Source organism: Zootoca vivipara, chromosome 3 (assembly GCF_965207765.1).
Source record: "Zootoca vivipara chromosome 3, rZooViv2.hap1.1, whole genome shotgun sequence".
Classification (NCBI taxonomy): Eukaryota; Metazoa; Chordata; class Lepidosauria; order Squamata; family Lacertidae; genus Zootoca; species Zootoca vivipara.
Window position 1 is genome coordinate 57176149 of NC_142586.1, and position 27915 is coordinate 57204063.

Below are 27915 nucleotides of genomic sequence, written 5' to 3' on the forward strand. Positions count from 1 at the left end.
TTGCTTTACTGGCCTTGCTAAAACCTTGGAAGCCACATACTGGGCCTGTTATTATCTCTGATTAAACAGGCATTGCAGGTTTGTAGCACTTCACAACCCTGAAAAGCCTGACCTGAAAGGCAACAAAAAGAAAAGGAGAAACAACAAGAACCACCACCAGTTATCCTCTGTTTCCCATTTGGATCAATATATTACCTTTTGTGTTTTTGGTTCTTCATTAGAACTAATATGAATAAGCAGTTTGATGACACTAAGCTAAAACTGTTCTATTAACAAAAAGGCTAGTACAGTACTGTATACTTAGAGCCATTACAAATGGGTGCATTTCACAATCCAGGAAGTTAGTCACAGTCACAGAATCAGAGGGTCCTGGGACACAAATAATGAAAAACCGAGTGAGCCAAGGGTTGTTCTGCAGCATCTTCTGCAACGGTATAAGGAATTTTGGTTGCACAACTGCGATCACATTCTGCTTCACTGGCACTCTAAAAATATTACTGGGCAAAGAAGTAACAACTTTGATTGCCAGGGAAGTCACGCTGGCCTTGGGCACACGAGTGGTGGGTTTATTAGTGTAGTATTAACTATGACTGATGTGTGAGCAAACATCCAGATCAGTGATTACAGGTGGTATTTGGTTGTATATGTAAGGCAAGGAAAGTTACAACAGACCAAAGTTGATAGTCTTGGGAATGAGTGTGTTTCACAACAAGCACAGAAGAACAAGCATGATGCGTCTATTCTGATAACATTCTTAAAACCAACATCTCATTAAAGTAATACTGTACACACACACACATACAAAACAACAAACAAACAGAGAAACAACTACCCATTAACTTTTTCCTTTGTAAATAGTTTTGCAAAGCAGAGACAAAGTGCAAAGTCCAAGATATATTGGTTCCTAAGGCAGAAAATTCAAATAGTTCCTGCCTTCTCCCAAGTTGCAAAACTGTAATAGGAAATTTTGGCTGCAATGCTGTGTATACTTATCTGGGATTAAGCACCACTGAAGAGGTTGAGTTTATGACTAAACATACTGTACATGGTAAATAATAATTTGAAATTATTCAATGGTTCCCTAAAATCCACCACCTGATGTGAGCTGCTTCATCTTGGTAGTGTGAACCCTGGTACAGAAGTGCACCTGTACAGGTAGAATCCCACACAAACCTCTGACACAAAACCAGATGCCTAAGGTTATAACAAGGGAGGTGATACTTTCAGACTTTTGTGGTTTCCCTCACAGGTTAATCAGTTCCCTCTGTGAGACTGATATCCAAGATATGATGATAGCCATTCCTGTCATTTGTCCCCAGTTTGTAATCAACATGGAGGTTTCATTTGCAGCTATTATAGCTAATAGTACTTGATATGTTTTTCTTCATTGGATTTGTCTGTATTTGTTGCAGTTTTAAACCCACCTTCATCAATTACATCAGTTTCTTTAAACAGTGGGTCCTCAGTTGTTGTTGGACTACAACTCTCATCATCCCTGATCACTGAATAAGCTGGTTGGAAATGATGGGAGTTGTTGCCCAACAATATTATGGCACCCCAAGTTGAAGAATAGATAAATCGATCATAGTCTACCCAATTTGGGATCCAAGCACTTTCCCCATTCAACTCCTCTGCCTGAGAAGTCTAAAACGGAGGTGGGGCAGAAGCCACATGCCCACAATGTTGTCCCATCTCTTGATCTCCAGCTGAAGCAATGAAAATGCAGTGCATGAGAGAAGACGAAACATCCACTGCGGAATGTAGCAAAGTAAGCTGCCTACACTATGCTTTGCCATAATCCAAACATCCAGCAGGCTCTGTATGCAGGAGTGAGCAGAAAGGTAGATCTGGATCTACTGGGTATCACACATTACACTGGCAAGAAGATTTCTGACTCCTAGTTGTTTAACAATGGCATCAACAAAATGAACCCCTTGCTGCCCTAAATAATACTGCTGAAATGAAGGAAGCTTTGGGGAAAGGAGATGCAGATTGCTGTGCGTGGAAGGGCTGTAAAACCCATCTGGTGCTACTGGAAACAATTATTCAATTCTATATGTATGCCTTTTGCGCAAGGCTCCAGTTGGCAAATACTGTACTGGAACTTCAGTAAAAAAACAAACAAAAAACAATCCAGAGTAGATCCCACAAGCCTGATGTCTGCAAACCCCTGTTTTATGTTGCCTGATAGAAACTGGCCAGTGTCCCTCACCACCCCTCAACGCACCATCTATTTTAACCCCAGCTTCTATATGCAAAGGCCATGTTAGTTTGGTTTCAAATCATTGCAAGTGGAGGTTAGGAAACGTTTCCCCCATTGGTGGATGAGCATCTTCCTCTCGCGCAAAATGGCTCTATCCCCAAGGGAGGCACCTTCCCTTCTTTTCGGAAGCAGCGGAAACTGAAGAAGGAAGGGGCGTGGCAGCAGGAAACTTGCACGCGCAGCAGGGTCGGCGGCGGGGGAGGGGCGAGGCCAACGGCCCGAAGTGCGCACGTGCCTCTTCCCGCCAACGTATCGCCACCAGCCAATGCCCGCGCGAGAAAACAACCAATAGCGAGAGGGAGCTGCCGCTGCAGGGCAGACTGCTGTAAACATGCTTCTCCCCTTCCTCCTTCACACACGCACACATAAATAAACGCACGCGTCGACGTTATCTCGCGACTGAGCGCGCCACCACAAAACTTGCCACGGCTCCCTCCACAAGTGCAAAAACAAGAAAGCATTTAGAAAGTTGGGCAACGTGGCGCGCTTCCTCCCCCCCCCCCCGCGCACCTCCTCCCAACTCTCCTCACTCGCGCGCTTGGGTGCGTGTTTTAGTTTCCAATTCTCCTCACGGAAATCTTCTATTTTGTTTTCCTCACGGTTTTACTTTTTTCCCTTCTTCCTTAACTACTTGAAGAAAGACGTGGTGGTGGAGAGAGGAAGCACAACTTTGGAAGGGGTGCCCCCACCCCACCCCTTTTTAATTTATTTATTTTTTTTGCCTCGACTTGGAACAGGGAAGAGAATAAATCAATAAAGGCGGAGCGGCGACCGCGGGAATAAAAGTAGTGGCAAGAGAAGGTGAGTGCGCCTCTTTTCTTTCCCTCCCCCTCCTCCCTCAGTTTCTCCCACTGGCTTCCCTAGAGGGGGTCTTCCCTGGTGTATGTGGGGGACATCCCTCCCCCCCCAACACCGCCGCCCCTTATCTAACTCCGCTTTCCTTTAAAACAAGCGAGTCTCCTGCTCCTCCTTCGGAGGCAAACATGCCCAGGAGCCTCCAGCTCAGCCGCTGACGAGGAGGCCCGACGGCGCCTTGTCTGGCGCGAGGGGGGGAAAGGACCGTTCCGCGTCCGCGGAGCCACCGAAACCCATTTTGCCCTTCGCGTCACGGGACGAGGTCCAGGCGCAGAGAGGGCGGGCGGGCCGGCCGAGAGGTGGGCGACGGCGACGTTCTTGTAAGCGGTGGTTGGACTCGGCAGGGACTTGGTGCCCCCCCCTCAAATCTCTTGCCTCCCTCCCCAGGTGACCGCGCCTCGTTATTTGCCCCGTAACGGGGGGGGGGGGAGAGGAAATCGAGCGGCGTCCAGGGAAAAACAACCGCAAAACTTTTTGCCTCGTTCTCCTGAATCCCCACTTCGCCTGGGCGATTCTGTCTCGGGTTTCCTTCCTCGGCTTCTTATGCCATTATAACAAACGTGACATACCGGTAAGAGAAATCAGGCGGCCGCTTTTGATCTCGCTGCGCTGCTCGTCGCCGTCGCTTTCCGGGTTTCTGTTTCAAAGGCTCGTTTTCGCTCCGGGTCCCCCCTGGGCGAGCTGCTCGACCCGAGCCAGGGCGGTGTGGTGTTACAGCTCGGGGGAGAGAGAAAGGGGTGCAGGGTAGGGTAGGGGTCTTCCCCCCTTCCCTTTTTTGACCGCAAAAAAGTCTCTTAAAAGTTTCGATGCGAGGGCTGGTGTTGTGCAACTTGCCAGCAAATGGAAATTGCACGCATGGAGGTCGTAGAATTAAGAAAGTCGCTCTGCGAACGGTGGGAATTGATGCCAACTTTTTGGGAACGACCATAAACTGTTTTTCTTTCCCCCTGGACTTGGATTGTAAAGCTTGGATCTGGAATATATATTACTCTGCTCCGTTGAAGAGCCTGGGACTTCCCAGCCTCCGTCTTACGTTCTTTTTTTTTAAAAGCAACATCGCAGTTGGGTTTTTTTTAAGGATATAGTTGCTGTTCAGACTGGCGCAAACGTAAAATATAGATAGATTTCTAGGCTAGTAGAAAGGTACAGAGCTCAAGCGGCTTTTTGTTTGTTTGTTTCGCTCTCTTTCAGAAAAACCGAGTGTGCGCATGTAGGCTTAAAAGTACACAAAGCAGCTATTGCTTTGATTGTTCATGTGCTGGCGGTGGGTGGGTGGGGGCGAAGGAACTTTCCTGATCTCAGGGAGTATCGTGATCTTCACTTAGGTGCAATAATCACTATACCGGGGTTTATGTTTTGCTCTGAAACCACTTCCACGTGGAGAGGTCTGGTGTGTATGTACATACTTGAAGTAATAGAATTCTCAGTGTTCGTCCCAGTGGGCTTTTGGCCATTAGTTTGACTTTCAGCCTGTCATTAGACACTCCCAAAATCTGCTATAAAAGAGCTGGAGGATAGCTTTTGGCTTTATGGTTGCATGGTATGTTGTTTTAACGTTCTTTTTCTCTTACCTTGAGGCCGCTGAATCATTGGTGGGGAAATGTGAATTGGTAAAACTATCTACATGCAAACTTCCATTGTCTGTTTTTTTAAAATCTGATGATCTCCTTACCTTTGCATCAATTTAATTGTCATGCATTGAAAAACCATCGGCGTATGAAGTGCTGCTTTTCCAATGAAGATTCAGGGATTGACTATGGTGTTTTGTCTACCTGTGAGAAAATTACCAGTATTGAAATCTTAAATACTTGTCATTCGTTTGATATTTTACCCTGTGGTCAAAGTTTTTAAAACAAAATGAATGTTGCTTTTATTCCACAATTGCCGTGAATAGAAGTGTGCAGAGAATATTCCATTACCATTAGTAGTTCACATATCTTTAATATGGAACTAAATTTACTTTGAAAGATGGTGTTTTGATCAAAATACATTTTTGATACATTTACTTGTTAATATGGTTAATTAGAGTAAGAAAGTACATCATAAGTTGATTCAAATTTGATATATCCTACAAGCTCCCTTCTCTCTGACCAGATTTTTAAAGAAAGAAATTGAGTTCTAAGCCAACTTTTCTTTGGTTTATGAGCACTGCTTTACTTTCCCTCAATAAAGCTGTAGTAAAGGCACATAGGTTTTGTATATCAGCGCCATACTTCATTTTCGCTGCATTACACTACAAACTTTCTCAATTATTTTGACATACTTTTATTCAGTGCTTTATTATCTATCTGTGAAAAGAACAAGATCATATATAAAATAATCTCTAGCACTTCTATTTTGTTTATATTGCAATGGAACTTTCAGTCTTGCCACAAAATAAAAGCCACATATTTACAGATGTGTTATGGGTGCAATTAGTAATGTAATACTTTCCCCCTATTGCTTTGAAGTATACTTGCATATATTCAGTGTATGCTTATTTCATCTGGCACAATGTTTTTGGAACCCTTTGTTCCTGTGCAATAGAAACCTGTTTTGACTGTAATTGACAGCTCATGGACAGAATTCTAGGTGATGCTGCCATACTAGTCTTGAGTTTCTCAGTAGTATAGCTCACAATGATTTATTACATAAATTCATTAGAGATGCATATTTATATCTGCATTCCTAAGCACATAAACTTGGTAGTTCTGATATTGGTGAAACTTACTTTCAAATAAATGTTTTTATGATTGGGGAACACAACATCTTTTTAGGCCATTGATGCAAATTTGAGATGCAAACATACATAACTACAGTATTTTGTTGTAGTTGCAGTTAAATGGTCACATATCAAATGTGCCATCTTGTTGCTTCTGATGGGTTGATACCAAGTTACCCTGTAAATTATCATTCATCACGTCCTCAAATATTATCATATTCTTGATAGAGGACAACAGAATATGTAATATGCTAAAGTGATGTATCTTATATTGACTTCTGTAGGGCTTCTGATATTCAGGTAATGATTTTTGCCTCCTGAAAAGGAAAGTTGGTTTGGGGGTTGGGTTGATTGCTCAATCACCTTATATCTGAGTATTTTTTGTAAAGGTTTTTATTTTAACTTTTGAAAATGAAGACTTATGAACCCTTTCTTAAAAAGCAGGTTTTCTTTTTTATATGGTGAGTTTATTTGGCATAGTTTTATATAGCAGCTGCTGATCATATTTCATAGAGCTGTTAAAGCACTTAAAACCTAAAATTAGGTACTGTCTGGTAGTAAATATTTCAAATCGTTGCTTGAAGAAATAAATGGAGAAGTGGTTCTCTAAAATCCATTCCTGAACAAAAAGCAAGTAGGATTTTAATATTAAAAATAACAAATAACTGGGATAATTTATTTCCATATAATATGTTTTTAGTGCTCCTTTGTAAGTGACTCACGATTGAGAAATCTTAGAATGATTTCTCTATGGTTCTGTAAACATGGGATATTGACACTTCATTCACTTGCAACAGTGAACACCAGTTGCAGCCCAACTTCTTTTCCCCTAAAACCTTGTTGTAGAACAGAAGATTGCACATTTATCTGCTTTGTGTGATCAATGTTTAACATGCTCCCCAAAGTATTAACTTTTCTCACATTTCAAACCAGTGATGAACTTGGAATTTTACAAAATAGCTTCAGATAGTTAGATACTGATTTGTTTAATTATTTTACCTTCAGTTTTAGATATGAGCTAAAGATAAAGTTGTGAGAAATATTCTAGATTAAAACACACTGTAGTTTCATGTAGTTTCAAGCATTTTAAAAATGCATAAATCCTCTTGATACATCGAATTTGAAAACAACACCAAGCCCAGTGTAGTGTCCTACACCAATGCCATAAGCTTGAATGTGCTTTGTAGCTTCACCCCTGCTCTTATTGCTGCCTTGGACATAATTAATACAAAGATGCAATATTTTGTATTTTTCCGTGTATGAAACTAGGTTTCCCCCCCCTAAAAATAATGTCTAAAATTAGGTGGCATCTTATACTTTGGGCCATTTCCCCCCATTTTCTTAAATGTGAGTCTCCAAAAATCGGGGGCATCTTACACATGGGGGCGTCTTATAGACGGGAAAATACGGTAAGTATTTTAAAAAAAACCAAAGGTTAGTTACAATTGGAAAGCAAATTGTTAATAGTGCTTTGTTGAAAAATAATAGCACAAATAGATTGATACTTTGTGACTATTTTACAGTTTAATCAATGATTTGAATGTAAACAAAGCAGTTTTACTAAGAACACATCATTTTCATTTTTTAAAAGAGTATTGTATAAATGATAGCTCAACTTTAACTGTCAATGAAAAGTGCTAATTGAATATGCAAGTTTTGACGTAATAGTTTAGATTGATGCTTGAAACTTTCAGCCTTCCTGTCCTTTTAAATTCTTCTTCAGATTTCATACCAGTATTCTGCATGGAACAATTAGGCTACAATTCTATGCCGGTTGTATACAATTCTATACCTAAGATTAAGTCTCATTTAAATCAAGGGGACTTACTTCTGAGTAGAGGATTGTGTTGTTAATGTCTTATAAAATAAAAATTGTTATTAAAGATGACCTTGATATTTTAACAAATTATTTTTTTAACAGATCAAACAGGTATTAGTGAGTAAAGATTACAGCATATGAACAATCCAATAGAAGGTGTTCAAGTTAAAATTTGGAAATTGTATCCCAATCCTATCGTCACTTGCTTAGGAGTAAACTCTATTGAGTTCAGGAGGACATTTCTTAGTAGGCATGCTTAGGATTCACTTTCAATCATAAGTGGGGTAGACTCACTAAAATTGACTAAGTATGAGCTAGTTGGATACAAGCCTTGCTTAGCAGAGACTGACATGGAAGCTGTGTTTGGCAAACCATTTGTGTCCAAATCTGTTCTGAAGACAGTTTGAAGTGCTTTACATACTAACTACTTTGCAGTTTAAAAAATACAGCCATCATTCCATTGATGGTTTTATCTGTCATGAAAGAAGAATAGCCCTTATTTATCATGACAGGAATGACCAATAGTGAGTCTTATTCTTGTGCCCTCCTTTCTTTTCCTTTGCTGCAACCATGTGGAGAAAACGATGTATCTGCTTCCATTTTAGATTAACCACAGATTAGCTTTATGTCCAAATCCTAAAGTGTGATTAATCTTAATAATGGTTTGTCGAACCAAGCAAGCTTCATTGCCAGTGGTTTTAAATTGGCTTGTTTCAAACAAACCATAGTTAAGATTAGCCACACGTTGGGTTTAGTCATAATGCCAAACTGCAGTTAATGAAATGGAAGTGAAAACATCTGAATGCCTCATGACCGTGCCAGAGGAGAAGAGTGGGGCCACACCTTGTCACAATAAACCATGGTTCACTGTGATCTCCAAATTCAGCCAGTTACTTTGAACACTTGTTGATTTATAGCCTTATATAAGTAAATATATTTATAGAAATACATTTGCAACACTTTCTGTATAGGGCTGTAATATAAAGTATTGAAGGTTATTTTTTATTTTTTATTTTAAAAGTTTAGACCTCTTACTGTGCAAATGATCTATGTTTTGTCAAAGTACTATTTAATTTTTTCCTCACTTTTAAATCCAGGTTGTTAGATTGGTGTTCTTTGTATATAAATGTTTTTTGCATAATCTGACAACATAATTTCAGCAGGGTTGGGTATTTTTGGAAACTCATTCAGTTGCTTTGTGAGGGCTCTGCAAAGTTAGTTGTGACTGAAATATTTCTTTCTTGCTGTTTTGCAACTCATCAGAAAAAGTAGGAAAATTGATTTGGTTTTTCCTACTAGGTAACAATCTCTGAATTGCTGTACAGTATACAAAATATGTTTCTGAATTGTATCTTTCTGTCTTTTTTTTTTTAGTGGATAGTAACTATCATATTACATTAACTCTACATGAAGCTATAACAGGACATTTCATTACAATGAAAGACCTGTATTTCATATTTTTTGTCAAATTCAGAATAGTGGACTAGACTTTTTGATACCTGTAGTTGTTCATAATTAACTTTAATAATGTGTTGCATCAGTTGGAACCTATATTGTTACATTTAAATTTATGTTCCCAGTAGTGTAAAGTGTTATGCCCTTAATGTTTAAGTGAAAACAAGCAAAAATCAAATATATTATTAAATCTATAGGTTATGTTACAAAGCACAATACACAAAGTTCTACTCACCCATGGGAGCATTCCTCATGCACACTACATTTTAAAATTAAGGAGACTTTCAAAAGTAGTTTCTGATGAAGGTGTAGTGAAGTAAAAAAATCCCATTACATTTCCTTGAATCTTTGAATGTTTCTATGAATTGTTCTTCGAGTCTTTGCCATAATTAAACCCAGAAACACCTTCCTCAATAAGTAATTACATTGTTAATCCAGGTCCTAGGGAAGGAAGGCAGAAGCGTTGATATTGGTGTAGGCAGCCAACTGGATATAACCTGGATTGATTAATTAGTGTAATTTGGAAAAAAGGAAATGGGCATACTTCTTTTAAATACAGTATTTGTATATGTCACTTAGTATAAATTACATATCATATTGCCACAGCACCAGAAAACTACTTTTCCACACCAGCCATCTGCGGTGGGTGAATGGGCTCAGTGTGCACCAGAGTTCCTTTGCTTTTAAAGCATTCTGTACTCAAAACAATAGAAGGGGAAACTGTGTATGTGAATAGTGAGTGACTGTACATACACATATTCTCTAATAATGATGCATCTTGATGAGTACATGGAAGTTTCATGGGGTTCCTGAGTTGTGGGGTACAAATGTCTGTAGCTATACAAGGCTGTGACAGTACAGTATGGACCTCAAAAAGTCATTTTAGTTAAAATATGAGGTCTTAATTTGGTTTTGTTTCCTTTCTGCTGACCCTCTATGGAATTTTAAACTCTTGGGGTTCTAGCCAGTGCTATCTATGTGACTTCTCACACAGTGAGACTTCACTTTCCTCCTCCCTGCAGTCCTAGGTATACCCTTAAAATCTACTCTGGGATGTTGGGAGAGAGGAAAGTAAAGTCCTGTTGCACAAGTGGAAACCACTCTCTGTGTTGGATTATGCCATTGGATTTAGTTGTATGTAAAGAATAATGTTTATATTGAACATCATTGCCCAGCACCATGTTTCTTTGAAGATTTATGATAAACTGATTTTAAAAAAAGAAAATAATGCTATAGGTGCTCAGGAATGTGATAAATTCTTTTATAAATCAGGTTTGTAGGTTATGATGAATCTACAGACTCTTTTTAGTAACTTAAACTATTTTTGTCCACAGGTACACACAGTGAGGATCATTGTACCTATTATGGGCCATATAAACTACTGCTAACCAAATTTCTGTTCCACGTTTGATGTCCTATATAGCTCTTTTAAAAGGTCCCTAGCATGTCACAAGAGCCTTTTTTTGGAAGTTCAGGGTGCCGCAATGAGCAGAGGCCAGATAATTCCCTTTGCAACTCAGTACCTACCTTCTGGTGGACACCCAAAATAATTGAAGTGCACACCTTAAAATGTAGCATGCAGATATGCCAGGATATTCTTACCACCGAAGAAGACTTGACAGGGAGCTGGGATTAGGTATTATGCAATTTATTGTCAAGGATACACTTGGTGGCAAATTTGGGTTTGCTGCTTTACCTGTGTAAAATAGCTGCCCCTCTGTAATGCCTGGTTTAATGGCTAAAATATGTCCTTGAAGTACAAGAAAAATATCCTACAATATTTAAGTCTGAAAAGCTTTGTCTATACATAGCCTCTGATTGACTACTGCCTAAACTTCTAGTAGGCTACCTGCCAAGTCAGGTTGAGGCAGTAGCTATATGCTAAATGTACTCAGATGCAAGACTGAGAAGCAGTCTTACTCATCTTGCTTTACTTTTTTTTATCCAGGCCGCACTTCCATTTTACAGGTAAAACTGTGCTGGGGCTTAGAACAAAATTCAATTTAAAACTGCTGGGAGTGGTGTCTGCATACTGTTTCCTAGTTTCATAAGGCAAAATACTAATTATCCAAATGGAATGACTGTAAAATATCCAGTTATTAGAATGGCAGATATTAGAACAGCAAGTTATTGAAGAATCCATTGAACTGGCATATTGTAATCACCTCATTATTATGTACTGTAAAATAATGTTTTGTATTTACCCCCCAGTGACTTATTTTGTTTCAGTCTTGTCATGTTTTATGATTTATGTTTGTACAAAGAAATGATGATAGTTTTGTGCTTTGTTATTGAAAAACAATAAGAAGGGAAGCACAAAAAGCAGGTTATTTGTACTTATTATGAATACAAGTTTACATGTTTATCTCCAAAATTACAAATCCAAAATGTGTAAAATAACTTTTATGGTTAGTGGTTTAGACCACAGTGCCACCCGCATCCCTTATGGTACTAACACCCAGTGCAGAAATACATATTGTGGGTTGGAAAGTTTTCAAATAATCTTCTTGGATAAGCTTGGTATGTATATCTTTGATGGTTGTCTTCTTTATTGTTAAGGTTTTTTATTGGAAGTATTTGTTCTATGATGGTCTGCAGGATAGACTGTATTGGTTCGGTAATTTAGAGGCAAAATAGTGTGTGCATTTGGACATGATGCAAAATAATGGCTTAGTGTCAGTTATCGGGCATGCTTGCTCCTCCCTTTGTCTCCGGCATGGCTCTGTTGGTGAGATCAGTAGTTGTGCATTAGATTAATTGCAGATTTGTCATGATATTCAAAGACTAAATATATAAATATTTAATTTTTGTAACTGACATTTCATGGCCACATCCCAGGTGATAATTGAATATAGATGAATAAAAAAAAGAATGTGAGTGTGATATGTGGAAGTGGCAGAGTGATTAAAAAAAATACTGTCCAGAGGTATACCTAAGTTATTTTTTTAAAGGAATGGCAACTTGTAGCACAGCTTTCTAAATTGTTCTGCAATGCAAATACAAGTTGAAAGACAGAAAAGGAATAAATTAGGTATATTTCCAAATTAATGTCATTAAGAACAGCTGAAATACTCTAAATCTGGTTGTAAAATCTTCCCAGTAGTATACCTGCCTATAGTTGCACAACTATGTTCAGATGTAGAAGGAATATAAGGTATGCAGATTTGCATGTAGTGATAGTTGTTAAATGTAAACAAAACACATAATTCATTTTATGCTCTATTGTAGCATTTTATGAACACGATGCTAATGTGAGAACAATGGGGGGGGGGTTGATGTGGAAGAGCTACTGTGGACAGGAGTTCTGCATGCAGACTAGGATAAAGGAAAAACACCAAGTTGTTATGTCTTGTTTTGCTGGGCATAATATTCAGTGATAATATTGAAGCAGAACACTCTTCTTTTTGTGAATGATATTGAAAGCTCATTGCTGGTTTTTTCAGGGAAGGGGCACAATTCACCTAAAGAGTCTGTCAGCAAAGGCACTTCACAAGGACTTCTGCTTGTGGTAGTGTAACCCCCCTTCCCCACAATTAACATCTGTAGAAAATGGCATGAAGTTAGTTTGGATGGAATATACACTGTATGCTTCCACAAATTTCTGCCTATTTAGCAGGTAAATACAGCAGCATACTGTTAGAGATACAGACACTGTATAAGGAATAACAACTACTTATTTGTGGATATTTATTTTGTATTTTTACTTGAATGGTCAAAATTGTTTGTTTGTTTTTAAATTAGCTTAACTGTTTTAAACAATTGTTATTTTACTAATTAACAACAAATGAACTTCTAAAACAAAAACAAAATTCATACTGTTTATATTTAGTATGTGCATGTCTACGTTTCTTCATGATTTGTTGTTTGGATGAAGTGAATCATTTTGGTGTATATCTGAGTACAGCTAGGTTGAAAAGTAATGTTGCATTTTGCAATTTGCAAATTGGCTTGTATTTTGTAACTGGGAGATAATGAAACCTTTCAAAATGACAATTGTTTGTGAGGAATCCTTGTTAGCTGCTTTTCTGACCAGAATACCCTGTCGTTAGTTGATTTGGAAGGGATTGGAGTGAGATAAATGTAAAGTTAACATACTCTACCTAAGTGGGGTCTACAATCTTCATTCTCATCAGTGCTTGGGGGCTTCCCACATATTTGTTTAATTTCCATTTGTTTTTATGGTTATGGTTATTGTACGTAATATCTCTTTAAAATTACTGTGGAATGGATAGTCATTTCCTTAGTGTTTTCAGATTCTTTATCAGAAATGAAAATGTGACACCCACATTAATGAACAGACCAATCCCCAGAATTTTCACAATGTTTTACTTGAATCGGAAGTATTGCAGATCACTTAGTAGATTTCCAGAAGGAGGGCTACAAAACTTTGGATAACAGAAAAAATAGGCATGACTTTGAGATTACTTTAAACTTAAATCTTTAATCTTAATTACTTAATTAATTAATCTTGTTTATTTTTAGTGGATGGGGTTCAGTTGGATCTGCTCTTTTATCTGTATTATTGATGTATTAAGTTCCTTTATTCTTGTTTTTTAAGTTAGTAAGTTGCTTTGAATTATTTCTTTCTTTCTTAAAAGTGACTTAATAGATAATAATAGTAAATGCTAACCCATAGAATGGGCAACAATCTATGGTGAAAAAATGCCTGAATTGTCAGATTATTGTATTAGAAAGGGGTGCCCCATCTCAGACTTCTCAGTCTTTAACCCAATGCTTTGCCCCATTAAAGTCACTTCTAGTGGTTTGCTTGACTGAGCTTCCATACTCTACTTTATGGATTTTTTCACTTTCATAGGGTTTCCAAAACACACAGGGATACTGCCTGAAAGAGCCTTAAATGAAGAAAAGCAGGTATAGGGCTGGACGATATATCCATATATTGTCCAAAACTGGTTTGAAGTCTATAATGTGATATTGGTTTCATAATTTTTGACCTGGCAATATGTTGCAAATCATGACTGTGTGTGTGTGCTATGCAAAAGTCCAATGCAGGAAAAACTGAAGCCAGCCAGTGCCTCTACATAGCTCCATCTTTATTTCAGACATCGTGAAATATTGGTATATCGTGAATGTTTAGCTGGTGATATATCACAATGTTGAAAACCAGATGTCGTCCAGCCCTGCTCTGGTAACATCTCCATAGTGTCTTCAGTGATCTCATGGGAAATGGAGTGCCAAGAGTGTGGGGTGGTGATGATGGGGGACCCTTCCCCAAACCTTTCCCTTCCACAAGTGTGCAAGTCAGAGAAGCGACTAAAAGTGTTGAATAGTGGCTAAGAAGTTGTTTTGTTTTGTTTGTTGGACTTTTTACCTTCAGGGAAACCTTGAGGATGGGATCCAGTGTAGCACTAAGTGAAAAATCAGCACAAGGATTTCTGCTTACATAACAGATCACCCTCCCCATTTTCTCCCCCAGTGCACAATGTAAGTCTGTTCTAGGGGCTTCCCCAGCCCCCAGAGGGGCATATTTGGAGAGAGTGCTGGGTGCTTGTAGGGGGAAGAGAGGGTGGAAAGTCCAGTTGCACTAGTGGAAATCCTTGTATTCATAATATGTGTTAGTTGAATACCATCCTGTATGTCATGATGTGCTTAGCTAGTATGAGCCAGCTGCTCTTTGTTCTCTAAGAGGACAGGTACTGGATGAAGTCCTTGAAGGCAGTTGATTTGTGGGTAGGTTTTTTGATGGAGGACTTGGGTTGGAGAAATGGTGAATCATTCTAATCTCTCTTTGGGAATGATTCCATCTGAGGATATTCTCAGGTAGGGAAAGATGGAAAAAGGCAGAACCATGTTTATGTGTTTTCAGATTTGAATGCCAGCTGCTAATTCTCAACTGTTGGTATTAGTGTCAATGCTCTCTGTGGGGAATTGGGATACCCATAGTAAATTCCTTCTACAGGCACACTGGTAATATTCAATGCCTTGATAGCCTTCTTGGCAATTTATGCTGGATTTTTTTGTGCACAAATTGGGCACAACTTTTCAATAATCTGCTCAAGAAATTATAGCATAGTTCAGTCATTCCTTATCTTGGTGCACTTTCTGAATAACGTTTGATGTGTCTATACGTATCTCCTTCGGGCTTCTGCCTCAGAGTGCTGTGTTCCGAGCATGTACTGCTATACTTCTCATTTGGACCATTGCTATTTACCATATTGTTAATGATTTGTAAGCTTTGGTCCTATTTTCCCCTTCTACGTTTCTCAAAAGAGGAATACACAAAAGCTCATGGTAGTGGCTATGGTAAGGCTACCAGATTTTTTTCCAAAGAATCCGGGGACACTTTTTTTAATGAAAAGAGAAAAAAAAATTAAAATATATTAATTTTAAAAATAAGTAATATCTCTTCTGTGGTCTCCTGTTTCGTGCGGCCTTCCTCCAGGCCCTGGCCTGCTCTCTTGGAGTGCTAGCCGCTGTGGAGTAGGCTCGGGTTGGGCCTGGGCTTGGCCACGTGTCCTTGCCCTCCCAGTGCTCTCCCACCTCTCTTCCTCAGCAGTGGCAGCGGCACGGCAAGGTCGGGGCTCCCCTTTTTTTTCCTCCTTCCTCTTTCTCTCTCTTCCTTCTCCTCTCCTCCTCCTCTCTGCGTCGGCTCCAGGGTTTTCCTGGCTCCAGAGCACCACTGGGCAGTTGACCAGGTGGCCGGGCGCTCTTGCCCCCAGCTCGATTTGGGTCGTGGTGTGTGTGTGTCAGCGGTTCCCCCAATTGACATGCCGGGCGTCCCCAGTTCCCTCTTGTAGTGGCAGCAGCAGCAGCAGTCACAGCAGCCCAGAGCCAGCCTGGTAGCTGTGGTTGGCTTCAGGAGCTGCTTGCTGCTGTGGCGTCTGCCATTTTGCTTCGCCAGAAGTCCCCATATGATGTGTCTTGTGCTGTTGAACCAATCCCGCAACATTCATTCCCTACTAATAAATCTACAACACTTAAAATATAAATCTGGGGACATTAAATGAAATCTGTGGACATTCTGGGGCCGGATTTTGTCCAGGGACAGATTTGTAAATCCGGGGACTGTCCCCGGGAAATAGGGGCGTCTGGTAACCATGGCTATGGTGGTATACTGAATCTTGTGGGAATAGTTTTCCATATAATGGACCACCAACTTTATTGCACTGTTGGTGGATGAAGAGCAGCAGACTAGGGTGAAAAAGTTTCCACTGTACAGTAGTCTGTCCTCTACTTCCACCTCCACCATCCTGCTTCTGACTGGAGTGGTGGGGCCTTTGTGCCTAAACTGAATGATTAAGCTTGTGCTGGATTCATGAATGCATGAATGTAGGGTGAGCTTCACTCTCTGTTGGCCTATTGGATGGTCCCTTTTGGCCTGGTCCAGCACAGATAGGAACTGGTCTTTCCTGAAATGTGAGAGCTGGGAAAAATGAAGATGACATTATTTGTACAGAAGGAATATCATTAAAGTCACTGATCATTGCCTTTCTCTATTATTTTTCCTTTCTTAGCTTTTGAATTGGACTGTGTAGTTTGATATGTTGATAGCTGGTATTCAAATGGATGAAATATGTTCCACAGCAAGGTTTAAGGAAAATATTATTAAATGCATTTGTTGATCAGGAAGTTAGAAGCCTTCCTCATCAAGTGTTTAAAAAAGAAAATCTTGGGACATAAAACACTTCATCAACTTTAAATCCACATCTGCAGAAACAGATGCCTCTTCACACTAACTTGTCTGCAAGTTTAAAATGTTTTACAATCATTTTAAAAGTAGTTAAAACACTCACTGCATAATCGGGATACAACAGTTCCCGCCCTCTGTTTTTAATCTGATTCTATCAATGGAATAAAGCATGAAGGTTGATTTGGTAACTAGGTTATGGCCTCATAAACTCCATGAGCTTACTATTATCCCTTAATTTTATATATTATTTAAAGCGAGAATTCTACCCTTATTAGATTAATTGAGTTCTGTAATGTTTTACAAATTAGAGAAACTATGCTAAAAAGAAGAAGGCATCTGCATGAGTGGTGTTATGTAATTCTGCATTTGTAATAGCATTCATTAGTTAGTTTTATTTTGATTTGTAAATTTTTATTTATTTATTTATTTATTAACAAACTGCTTCCCAGCCTGAGGCCATCAAAGTGCTGCACACTTGGGTTCTGCATGATATCAGTATTATGGAGAATGATTTTCAACATTTATAATTTTGATGACTGGTAACTTTAAAGTTGAAGCAACATGAACATTGACAATGTAAATAAACTATGCTTTTGAATTGGCGAGTTAGAACTTAGTTGGAGACAAACAGTAGAGCACTTAGAAAATTGAAAGGCAGAGGGCACTGCTTTCTCTTTTGTAGAAGTTCTATAGAAATATGGAGGCTGCAGATGACATCAGTTTCTACCTTTTGCTTCTCTGTGATCTGATAGAATTGCTACTACAGCTCGGCTGACCTTTGGGGCCTGAGCTGAAGGCTCACACATTTTCCCCTCCTTTCCCTGTGCTCTCCAGCAATTTTCTTCACTTGATGGTTTACAAAAAAATTTTCTCTCTGATTGAGCTGAACAACAACAACAAAAGGTTTGAACAAATGACTGCAAACCAGAATTGGGAACCTTGGTTTTCACAAGGGGAGGAGGAAATGGGAAGTACTTATTTGCCATGGTTTGCAATTCTGTGTGAACTGAGTCAGTCTGTGGGTTAGAGGCAAAGATGCAATGGTAAGGGAAGTTGATAGGCAATGCCAATGGGCAAAGCAGGGTGTGCTGACATTTTATTGGTTACCTTGCTTTACTAATCGAATACGAAGTCTCATTACCCATTGCAGCATTCACAGTTAAACAATTCCATGTACAATGCTTGGTTTGCTGTTTAGTACGTGTGTGGTTTTGTAAAATAGACATGACCAACCCCCAGCATATAATTTCTGAGTTACAGAGCAGGTAGGTTTTATAAGTATTATTCCCACCTTTCCACAATTGACATACTTTGCCCAGTTTTTCCTGTAGAATAGTTGAGACGGAAGAAGGGAAGAAATGTATTCAGGTTATGTAATGGATATTCAAGCCTACAGTCAGGCATTTAGTGTTGCCGGTCCCATGCTGTGGAACACTCTTCCAGCAGTCATCTGGCAGGCACCCTTGCTTTTGACTTTCACACATTTCTTGGAGACTTCTTATGCTGACAGTTCTATGGAGTTGCATATTTTTTTTATCTTGAGTTGCCAGTCATTTTTATGCTTGTTCTGTATTGCTTTTAAAGGTTGTTACATTGATCACAGCCTGACATTTTGCAAGAGGGGGGGTATCTAGGTGTTGTATTTTAAAATATATACAGTGGTACCTCGGTTTATGAACACAATTGGTTCCGGAAGTCTGTTCATAAACTGAAGCGTTCATAAACTGAAGCGAACTTTCCCATTGAAAGTAATGGAAAGTGGATTAATCCGTTCCAGACGGTCCGCGGAGTAATCGTTCATAAACTGAAGCGAACTTTTCCATTGAAAGTAATGGAAAGTGGATTAATCTGTTCCAGACGGGTCCGTGAAGTACTTAAACTGAAGCGTTCATAAACTGAAACATGGGTGTAATTGGTTCCGGAAGTCTGTTCATAAACTGAAGCGTTCATAAACTGAAGCGAACTTTCCCATTTCACTTGTTATACTATGATTCATATGTTAAACTCCAAAAGAGTAAAATTCTCTAGTGTGGACTTAGCAACTTCCTTTCACATAAATAATTGTTAATTTTTCACAGTGGCAGCACTTTTAAACAAATAACACTTTTCCGTTGGGGGCAAACTGAATACAAAAGAGTGATTCTATCATTTAACAAGAAGTGTGAAATTAGACTTATTAAAATTGCAGCAGTGCATATATCATCCCTCTCTGCTTTCACAGGTTGGCTTTTTAAAGTGATTTGTTGTCTGTTAACATTTGGAAAATAGGAAACTATAACTTCTTTTTTAGGAAGTGAACAAATGAATGCAGGAATCTAGAATCCTCTTCATGAATCCATCTGAGAAATATTGCAGTACCCACATAATATTTTCTATATGTGTTAATGTGATCCCTTTAAAAAGTCAGTGAGTTAGCACAAAATCTTGGATTATATTTCTTGGCAGGGGAGTGTAATAAAGCTGACTATTCTTGTAGTTTTGATGTCTGCCTCATATTTTTGCTGGTTCATTCCAGAATGGTATCTGCAAAGGGTTCCTGCCAAGGCATTTAAGGTGGAATTCGATTTTCACTTGCCATGGGCTTACCACTGAGCATGGCAGGCCAGTCTCAATTCCTCCCCTCCCCATGACATTTGGACATCTGTGTCACTTACCTACATTTCCCCATAAGCAATAAATAATAATTTGGATGTGGAACCGGGAACTGTAAAGCATTATCGTGTTACAGTATGAGTAAATTGGATGATATATAATGTTGGTTGTACTCTTGAGTAGACCCATTGAAATAAATGTAACTTCAGTTTAGGGCATGTGTGCACTGAGTTTGACTTAGTTAGATATTACCCAGTGCAACACATCTACAGGTACTCAGAAACAAACTTCAATAGGACTTACAGTACTCCCATATAAGTATTGCAGCCTTAAAGTTATGGGAAGGGGGGGGGGGGTAAAATGTAAAATGTGGGACTTGTTATCAGTGACAGTCCAGTATTCAGCTTAACATCTAATTCTGCCCTTAGACATTTTCAAATAATTTTAGCTGCTGTATTTAAAATGATACATTGTTGATGTGAAAGAATTGCTATGTGTACATATCAGTGACTTCCCAAAGGAGCTGGTTTCTAACAAATTGTGCATGATATAAAGTGTTTTGTTTGTGAATGTAAAACCAGAATAACAGTTTGCCTACTCTTTTTTTAATATTAGGACATCCAGTTACAAATAAAAGGGAAGTTACTTCTCTTTGGAGGAAAAGAAAACTGAGTTACCTCCATGGAAGACACTCAGGATTTAAATGAACAGTCAGTAAGTAAAAAAAAAGTTCAAATAAACTCATTTATTTTTCCTATGTGCTGTGTTCAAAAATATTTTTCATTTTGCTGTATGTTGTTAGAATTGGTATGTACCGTAGTTGCATGTAATAAAGTAGGGTAGAACTTGAAGGTGAATGTGTAAGAAACACTGATATATGTAGAAAGCTCTAATGTTTGGCTTGGGTTACTGTTCAGATACTATTGAAAAGTTGCCTGGAGTCATCCCCATTTCACATTGGGAGGGGCTTCCTTGAGCCAATGAGAAGCAATGCATACTATGTTATTTGTGCAGGCAGTGCAGATCTTATGGGGTAGGGAAAAGAGCTGGCTGGTCCAAAAACAGAGGGAAGCACATTGCATCACATTCGGCAAGCTGATGTACCTCCCCTTAGGAAATGGGACATTTCCCCCAAAGTGTGGGTGATGTTGGTTGATATAGTGACCTCTGAAGTGATTTCCTGTTTCTAAATGACATGGAACCTACCAACATTGAAAAGACAAGCCTTCCTTTCCCCCCCCCAACCTTGGGAACTGTGCCATTTGTCCCTAGATAAATTGGTGCCTGGGTAGTGACCAGGAGTGGCCAGCAGGGAGAGCGGGCACTATCATGCACTTGGGCTCCTGGCAACAGTGTTACTGTGACTTGGGAGGCAGAGGCACAGGGCAGCAGGTAGGCCACTGTTGTGGAGATGCACTGGTGGGAGCAATCAGGTGCTCCCACTGGTACATCTACCCAGTGCTACCTTGGCTTTCTCTCTACTGGTAAGCCACCCCTTCCTACCAGCTGCTGTTAGAAGTGACAAGATTTGGTTGCATCCAATAAGGTCACCAACAGATATAAGGCTTTGACATTTGCAAAACTGACAGAAATGTCTGTTAGTGGTCCAACATTTGAGTAATTTAGGACCGTAATTTAAAAATGTAGAAGTTGTGAACATGGTGCATAGGAATCAACTTCTAGGGGCTGAGGGTCCCTTCAGCTCTCCCAATAAAATATGTGAGGGGGCCAGGTCCCCTCACAATTAATGAACATTGCCATTCAAATGGTATGTGAACTGTGTCTTGTGATCAATTATGCGGGGCAGGGCTTACCTAGTAATAAATACTCGAATAATCTTTTGGAGAATATTCTCAAGAATATTCTCAATTAATGAGACTATTAGAGAATTTTCATTTAAAATAGGAGAATATTCATTTTAATGCATTGAAAATGATATAATTAGTAAATAGACATGTTTATTCATGGGTAAACTTGTTCAGATGGCAACCAAAAACTGCAGAAATACTTTTATTCAATGGGACAATGCAACGAATTCACATTCTTTGATTTTTTGCACGAAAACTGAAATTGAAAAATTCAATGTGAATGACTCACATTAATCACTAAGCTTGCCACTAACTGTATACCGTGTTTCTCATATTATAAGTCATGTCTTATATTAATTTTTTCTTCAAAAAAACACGACATGGCTTATTTTTGAGGGATGTCTTATTTTTTAATAAAGTGCACGCGGGCGCTGTTTGCCGGGCTTGTCAAGCCCAGCAAACAGCGCCCGCCGATCTTCGGTGACAGGCGGGGGTGGGCGGAGAGCGGAGAACGATCTCCGCTTCCCCCCCACCCCCGCCTGTCACACAGCACAGGTCGGCGGGCGCTGTTTGCCGGGCTTGTCAAGCCCAGCTAGGAGCGCCCGCCGATCTTCGGTGACAGGCGGGGATGGGGGGAGAGCGGAGAACGATCTCCGCTTCCCCCCCCACCTGTCACACAGGACAGGTTCGAAGATCGGCGGGCGCTGTTTGCCGGGCTTGTCAAGCCCAGCAAACAGCGCCCGCCGATCTTTGGTGACAGGCGGGGGTGGGGGGAGAGCGGAGAACGATCTCCGCTTCCCCCCACCCCTGTCTGTCACACAGCACAGGTCCGAAGATCGGCGGGCGCTGTTTCCCGGGCTTGTCAAGCCCAGCAAGGAGCGCCCGCCGATCTTCGGCTCTGTCCCCCGATGCGCGACGGCTCGGGGAAGCAGGCAGGGAGCTCCTGCTGGGTCCCGCGCCTTCGCCTCTCGCTTGGTCGGGGCTACACGACATGGCTTATTTTCGGGGTATGTCTTATTTTTCACCAACCCTTAGAAATCCTGTCATGGCTTATTTTTGGGGGATGCCTTAAAATATGAGAAACACGGTATTTACCATCAACTTTGAATTCCAATTATGTTGTGTATGTTTGAAATGTAGCTTTTAAAGCATATCTACATGGTACAGTATTTTCAGTGCAACAATAATAAAATCAATATAAGTTTAAAATAAATGCTATTATTTCCAGAAAATAAAACAAAAATAATCAGTAATGGCAAGTTACATAACATCAGAAATGCAAATTACTATCTGCTTAGACAAGTAAGGCAACACAGAACATATTTAAATTATAACTGATAAATTGTCACAAGAAAGAAATGTATTTAAAAAATAGGCTTTAAGTAAAAAGTTTCAAATGTTTATAAACTCCTCAAACTTCTTCAGAAGATAAGTCACCATCTTTGTCTCAACTGGTAACAGAGCTTTCAGTTCCACACTGATCATCTGCGAGATCATAGAACGAAGTTGATGGTTGGGTAAAATTCAATGAGCTTGTTAGAAGCTGTGTTTTCTTCTCCTTGGAGTTTTAAGTTATAAGTTACATATGTAAGCTTTCCTGCTCTGTTTGCAGTAAGCCTATTGCTTTTTGTTGAATGAATAAGTCCATAAGTACTGAAGCTATGTTCTGTTGCAGCTGTCATTGGTGGCATATTTAAAATGTCCACAGCCACTCTGCTAAGCTTTGAACCAAAGCATGTTCCCTTCCACCAAAACCACTGCTTCCACTTTTTCAACTATCTTCAATACATATGACTTGCTAAAAAAAAAATCGTCCTTAGCACGATATGCTGCCAGCTCTGCCAAAATATCTTGTGCATCATTTGGTGCACTTGCTGATATTTCGAGATCAATGAACTCAGTACCTTGAATTTGTTCATCTCGTGATAAATGAACGCCATTATACTTGGGATCAAGGATATTTGCAGTAAAGTGAATTGGCTGCAATGCCATTTCTTTTCTTTACTGCTCTTTCAGCTGTTTCTCTTCTTGCTTTGTAGGGCCTCAAAGGCATCACTTTTTCAAAGTGATCTTCTAGTTCTTTAAATGACTCAACCAGCCTACTTAACCTTGGTGTGTCCGATTCTAATAATATTATCCATTTCACTATTGGAGCAATACTTACACTGGCAATATCACAGCTTGACTTATTATTTAATAGATTTTTTTTAATGTGGGTTGTAAAACTGGTTCTTACATTAGAATTTACAGTTTGTGGAGAATATTCTCCAGAGACTTTTCTAGCAGAAAATCCGGAGAATATTCTCACCTCACATCACTAGGCTTACCTGCCCCCCCCCCCCAATATTTTATTCACGTTGGCACTCCTGACATGTCTTGTTAACATGGTCCTCTTACAGGGTCTTCTGCTGGTTCCCTCACTGCGAGAAGTGACGTTACAGGGAACCAGGTAGAGGGCTTTCTCGGTAGTGGCGCCCTCCCTATGAAACGCCCTCCCTTCAGATGTTGAGGAGATAAAGAATGACACAACTTTTAGATGACATCTGAAGGCAGTCCTCTACGGGAGGATTTTAACGTTTGATTTTTTAATTATGCTTTTAGATATGCTGTGAAGAATCTGAGATCTCATTGCTTTAAAAAATGAGTGTGTTAATGAGTTTACTTATACAGTGGTACCTCGGTTTACAAACTTAATCCGTTCTGGAAGTCCGTTCTTAAACCAAAACCATTCTTAAACCGAGGCATGCTTTCCCTAATGAGGCCTTCCGCTGCCAGTGCCCTTCCACTATTCTGATTCCATTCTTAGACCTAGCTAAAGTTATCAAACCAAGACACTATTTCTGGTTTTGTGGAGTTTGTAAACTAAATCGTTATTAAAGCTGACTGTTCTTAAACCGAGGTACCACTGTACAATATGCTACTTTTCTACAAGGGGCTGTGCTCAAAGCGGCTTATGGGAAACATCCAAAACATAAAAAGACAAATACAGTGGTACCTTGTGTTGCAAATCGTCCCCCTTACAAATTCTTCAGGTTACACGCTCTGCCAACCCGGAAGTAGATGCCCCTTGTTGTGAACTTTGCCCTGGGATGCGAGCGGAAATCGCGCTCCGGCAGCACGACAGCAGTGGGAGGCGCCATTAGGGAAAGCATGCCTCATGTTACAAGCAGTTTCCAGTTACAAACGGACCTCCGGAACAGATTATGGTAATTTCGCAACCGGAGGTACCACTGTAGATAAAATACGGAGCATGTCTATAAATAAAAAAAATGACATTATATGGATCAGAATAGTTGGTGCTATTTTATCATTATTCTGTTGTATTTCTTTTATGTCCCTTTTATTTCTTTTCCATTCAGGTAGTTCTGCATATAATATATATTTGGAAATTTTATCCCTTGTATCTACATAATTCTGGTGCAAACATTTTGAAGAGCCAAAGTGATTGGAAACAGCACAAGTTTTCAGAGAGTTTTGAGTTGCAGTGTTTGAGATCACATATTCTTTCTATGGATGGATACCTTTAGTTCTTTCAACAGTGGCAAATGAATACTTGCTTGAGCACATCAAAATTGAGCAAATGTGATACTGGTCATATTTGTGTATCATGGATTTGTGTAATTTCAGCAGAAAAAGAAAATGTTAAATATTCTTTTAAATATTCATTCTTAAATTGTAAGAGTAAGAATGAATAAGCAAGTCATAGGAAAAGGAACTATAGTAGATTTATCAATATTTTTCTAAATAGCAGTGTTTCTCAAACTTGGGTCTGGAGCTGTTGTTGGCCTACAACTCATCATTCCATCATTCCCATCATTCCTAGCTAGCAAGATCAATGGTCAGGGATGATGGGAGTTGTAGTTCAACAATAGCTCTAGACCAAAGTCTGAAAGACACTGCTATATAGTGTAAACATGATGCCTTTTCTTGACCTTGGGTGGAATTCAACATAATGCTATGGTTGATCCATCAGTGCCAAAATTTCTGCTTGATATATGGAATGATCTCTCCCCCCCAAAAAAATACTGCTCTGGGGATTCTCCGGATTCCAAAGTGGATGTGGGGGAGGCACAAAGGCCATGTGGTTGGAGGAGAGAGTGGAAGCCCCATTGTGCTAGTGTGTGTCCTTGTTCTGGCTTCCACTAGCACATAGGATTTGTTGAATTTGGCCCTATATCTTTAGAGGTGATCTAATGTGAATAATAAAATAATCTTGTACTTATACTTTATATGAACTGGGTTCTTGTCTTAACTGGAAGTACAGTGGTACCTCGGGTTACAGACGCTTCAGGTTACAGATGCTTCAGGTTACAGACTCCGCTAACCCAGAAGGAGTACCTTGGGTTAAGAACTTTACTTCAGGATGAGAACAGAAATCACGTGATGGCGGCGCGGCAGCAGCGGGAGTCCCCATTAGCTAAAGTGGTACCTCAGGTTAAGAACAGTTTCAGGTTAAGAACGGACCTCCAGAATGAATTAAGTTCTTACCCTGAGGTACCACTGTATGAAACATTTTTATTCTGAAGTAAATTGCTCTGGTACTGTAAAAGGAACAGGATTCATTAATAATTACAGTCGTACCTTGGTTCTCAAACACCTTGGTACTCGTACGTTTTGGCTCCCGAACACCAAAAACTTGGAAGTAAGTGTTCTGGTTTTCAAATGTTTTCTGGAAGCCAAATGTCTGACGCAGCTTCTGCTTCAGTGCAGGAAGCTCCTGCAGCCAATCTTAAGCTGCGTCTTGGTTTTCAAACGTTTTTCAGAAGTCGAATGGACTTTGGAATGGATTACATTCGAGAACCAAGGTACGACTGCTCTCCAGTCTGACTCTTGAATGGGTGAAAGCCTGCCATGAGGTCCACTAATGCTTAACTTGCTTGCTCTCTTGCCCTTAAATCATTTATGCTTTTTTGAAAACTTAGAGGATCTAAGGATCTTTTTCATATGTTCAGTTACTTAAAACGATTATATTATGTTGCATTTCCCTACAAGACACTTAATGGCATGAACACATAACCTTTGTAGCACTTCACATTTTGGAATAGTGAGCAAACCATGTTCCTGGGATACAGATGTTAACTCTGTATTTTGTTTTACTTCTAAAATGTTGTTTACCATTCAGTCAACTTTTTAAAAAGAAAAATAATCTAGTGGCTAACTTCCTAGTATATTATTTCAAAAGAGGCTTTATTAGAAACTCATGTAATTTCATCTTGAAGCTTTCATATAAGGTTGCATATTTGGGTTAGTTGATTTTTAACTTAAACAATAGATTCAACTACTGTACTGTAAAATGAGAAGTTCACAGTTATATGTAGTTAAGCTTGGTTTAATTTGGTGACATGTTAAGAACAGGACATTAAAATGATGCATGCAAATTTGCTTCACTTCCATAGCAGTAGGTGAAAGGGTATATAGCCCATGTCTTGCTTTTCTTGGCCTTGCTGCTAATACTTATCCTCCTTTCCCAACAATACAATTTCCTTTGATATTAAAGCACTACTCGTTAAATGTTAGATGTTATCCATCTCTGGGGCTGTATTGCTCCTGGAAAAGACAAAAGTGGTATCAGATTGGTTTAGTATTTTGCCATACTGGCCTTACCACCACTTCTTTCTGCAAACCAACCCTGCAGAACCATTTTCCACTTGTCTACACCTGGAAAAAAGAAATTCTAACATGGCAACAGCTCACTCATTTTAACTTTGACTTTTTAGGTGCTCAAGAACTATCGTATTTTTCGCTCCATAAGACGTACTTAGTTTTTAGAGGAGGAAAACAAGAAGAAAAAAACTGAATCAATGCCGCTGGCGGCGGAGGGGGGAGCAGCCCGCTTTTGGGCTGTTCACCCTGCCCCTCTGCCGGTGGCAGTGGTGGCATCCCTCCACTTGAGGGATTCCGCTGCCGTCCAGAGCCTTCGCTTCATAAGACACACAGACACCCACCCACCCTTCGTTTTTTAGGAGGGAAAAAGTGTCTTACAGAACGAAAAATACGGTAAATGATTTTTATTACTGTCTGACTTCTTCAAGGTTTAAAGTTTGGGTTCCAGCCCTTATAACTGACCCAGTACACAAATTTACTTTGGAACTGTTCCTTTAACAAAACAAAACAAAACAAACAGAACATTTTATGATAACGGGCCTTACCTTATGACCTAACACCATTATCTGGAGCCTTGAAAAATAAAAATAAATGCTCAGTTGGGAATTCCTGCACAGTTCCCTGTGAGCAATGTGTCCAAGGCAGGAAAACAGTTTTAATTTTCACAAACTTGACAGGCCTTTTAGATGAAAAGTTCTCCCTTCTTGCCAACCTAGCAGTTCGAAAGCACGTCAGAGTGCAAGTAGATAAATAGGTACCGCTCCGACGGGAAGGTAAACAGTGTTTCCATGCGCTACTCTGGTTCGCCAGAAGTGGCTTAGTCATACTGGCCACATGACCCAGAAGCTGTACACCGGCTCCCTCGGCCAATAAAGTGAGATGAGCGCCGCAACCCCAGGGTCGTAAGCGACTGGACCTAATGGTCAGGTGTCCCTTTACCTTTACTTCAATTAAAATAGTTAATTTAAATAGGATAACATTGCTGATTTTCTTTCTTTCTTTCCATTTTTTTCCAGGGTGTTCTTATACTGTATATTTTTATAATGCAATTAGTGTTTCCTTGGGCAATATTTCAGGTAGTGAAATGCCTGGTTGTAAGAGCTGGCTTTGAATGAGCCACTGGGCTGAAGTCAAGGGAGCAGAATGGAAACAGAAGCTGGTAGTTAA

General features: G+C 39.7%; 1 protein-coding gene across 44 annotated transcripts in view; it reads left to right on the top strand.

Moving 5' to 3' along the window:
• The first annotated feature begins 2615 nt into the window (after positions 1-2615).
• Positions 2616-27915, top strand: part of EYA4 (EYA transcriptional coactivator and phosphatase 4) — a 118944-nt gene continuing 93644 nt past the window's right edge. For 15 of the 44 annotated variants that reach the window (XR_015948976.1, XM_035108938.3, XM_088666170.1 and 12 more), the window contains exons 1-2: positions 3237-3505; positions 19952-20050. Coding sequence is in view for 28 of the 44 variants with exons in the window: in XM_035108938.3 (XP_034964829.1) it covers positions 20018-20050 (33 nt within the window). In the remaining 16 variants the exon portion in view is untranslated. The other 29 variants (XM_035108944.3, XM_035108946.3, XM_088666186.1 and 26 more) reach the window with 23 other exon arrangements.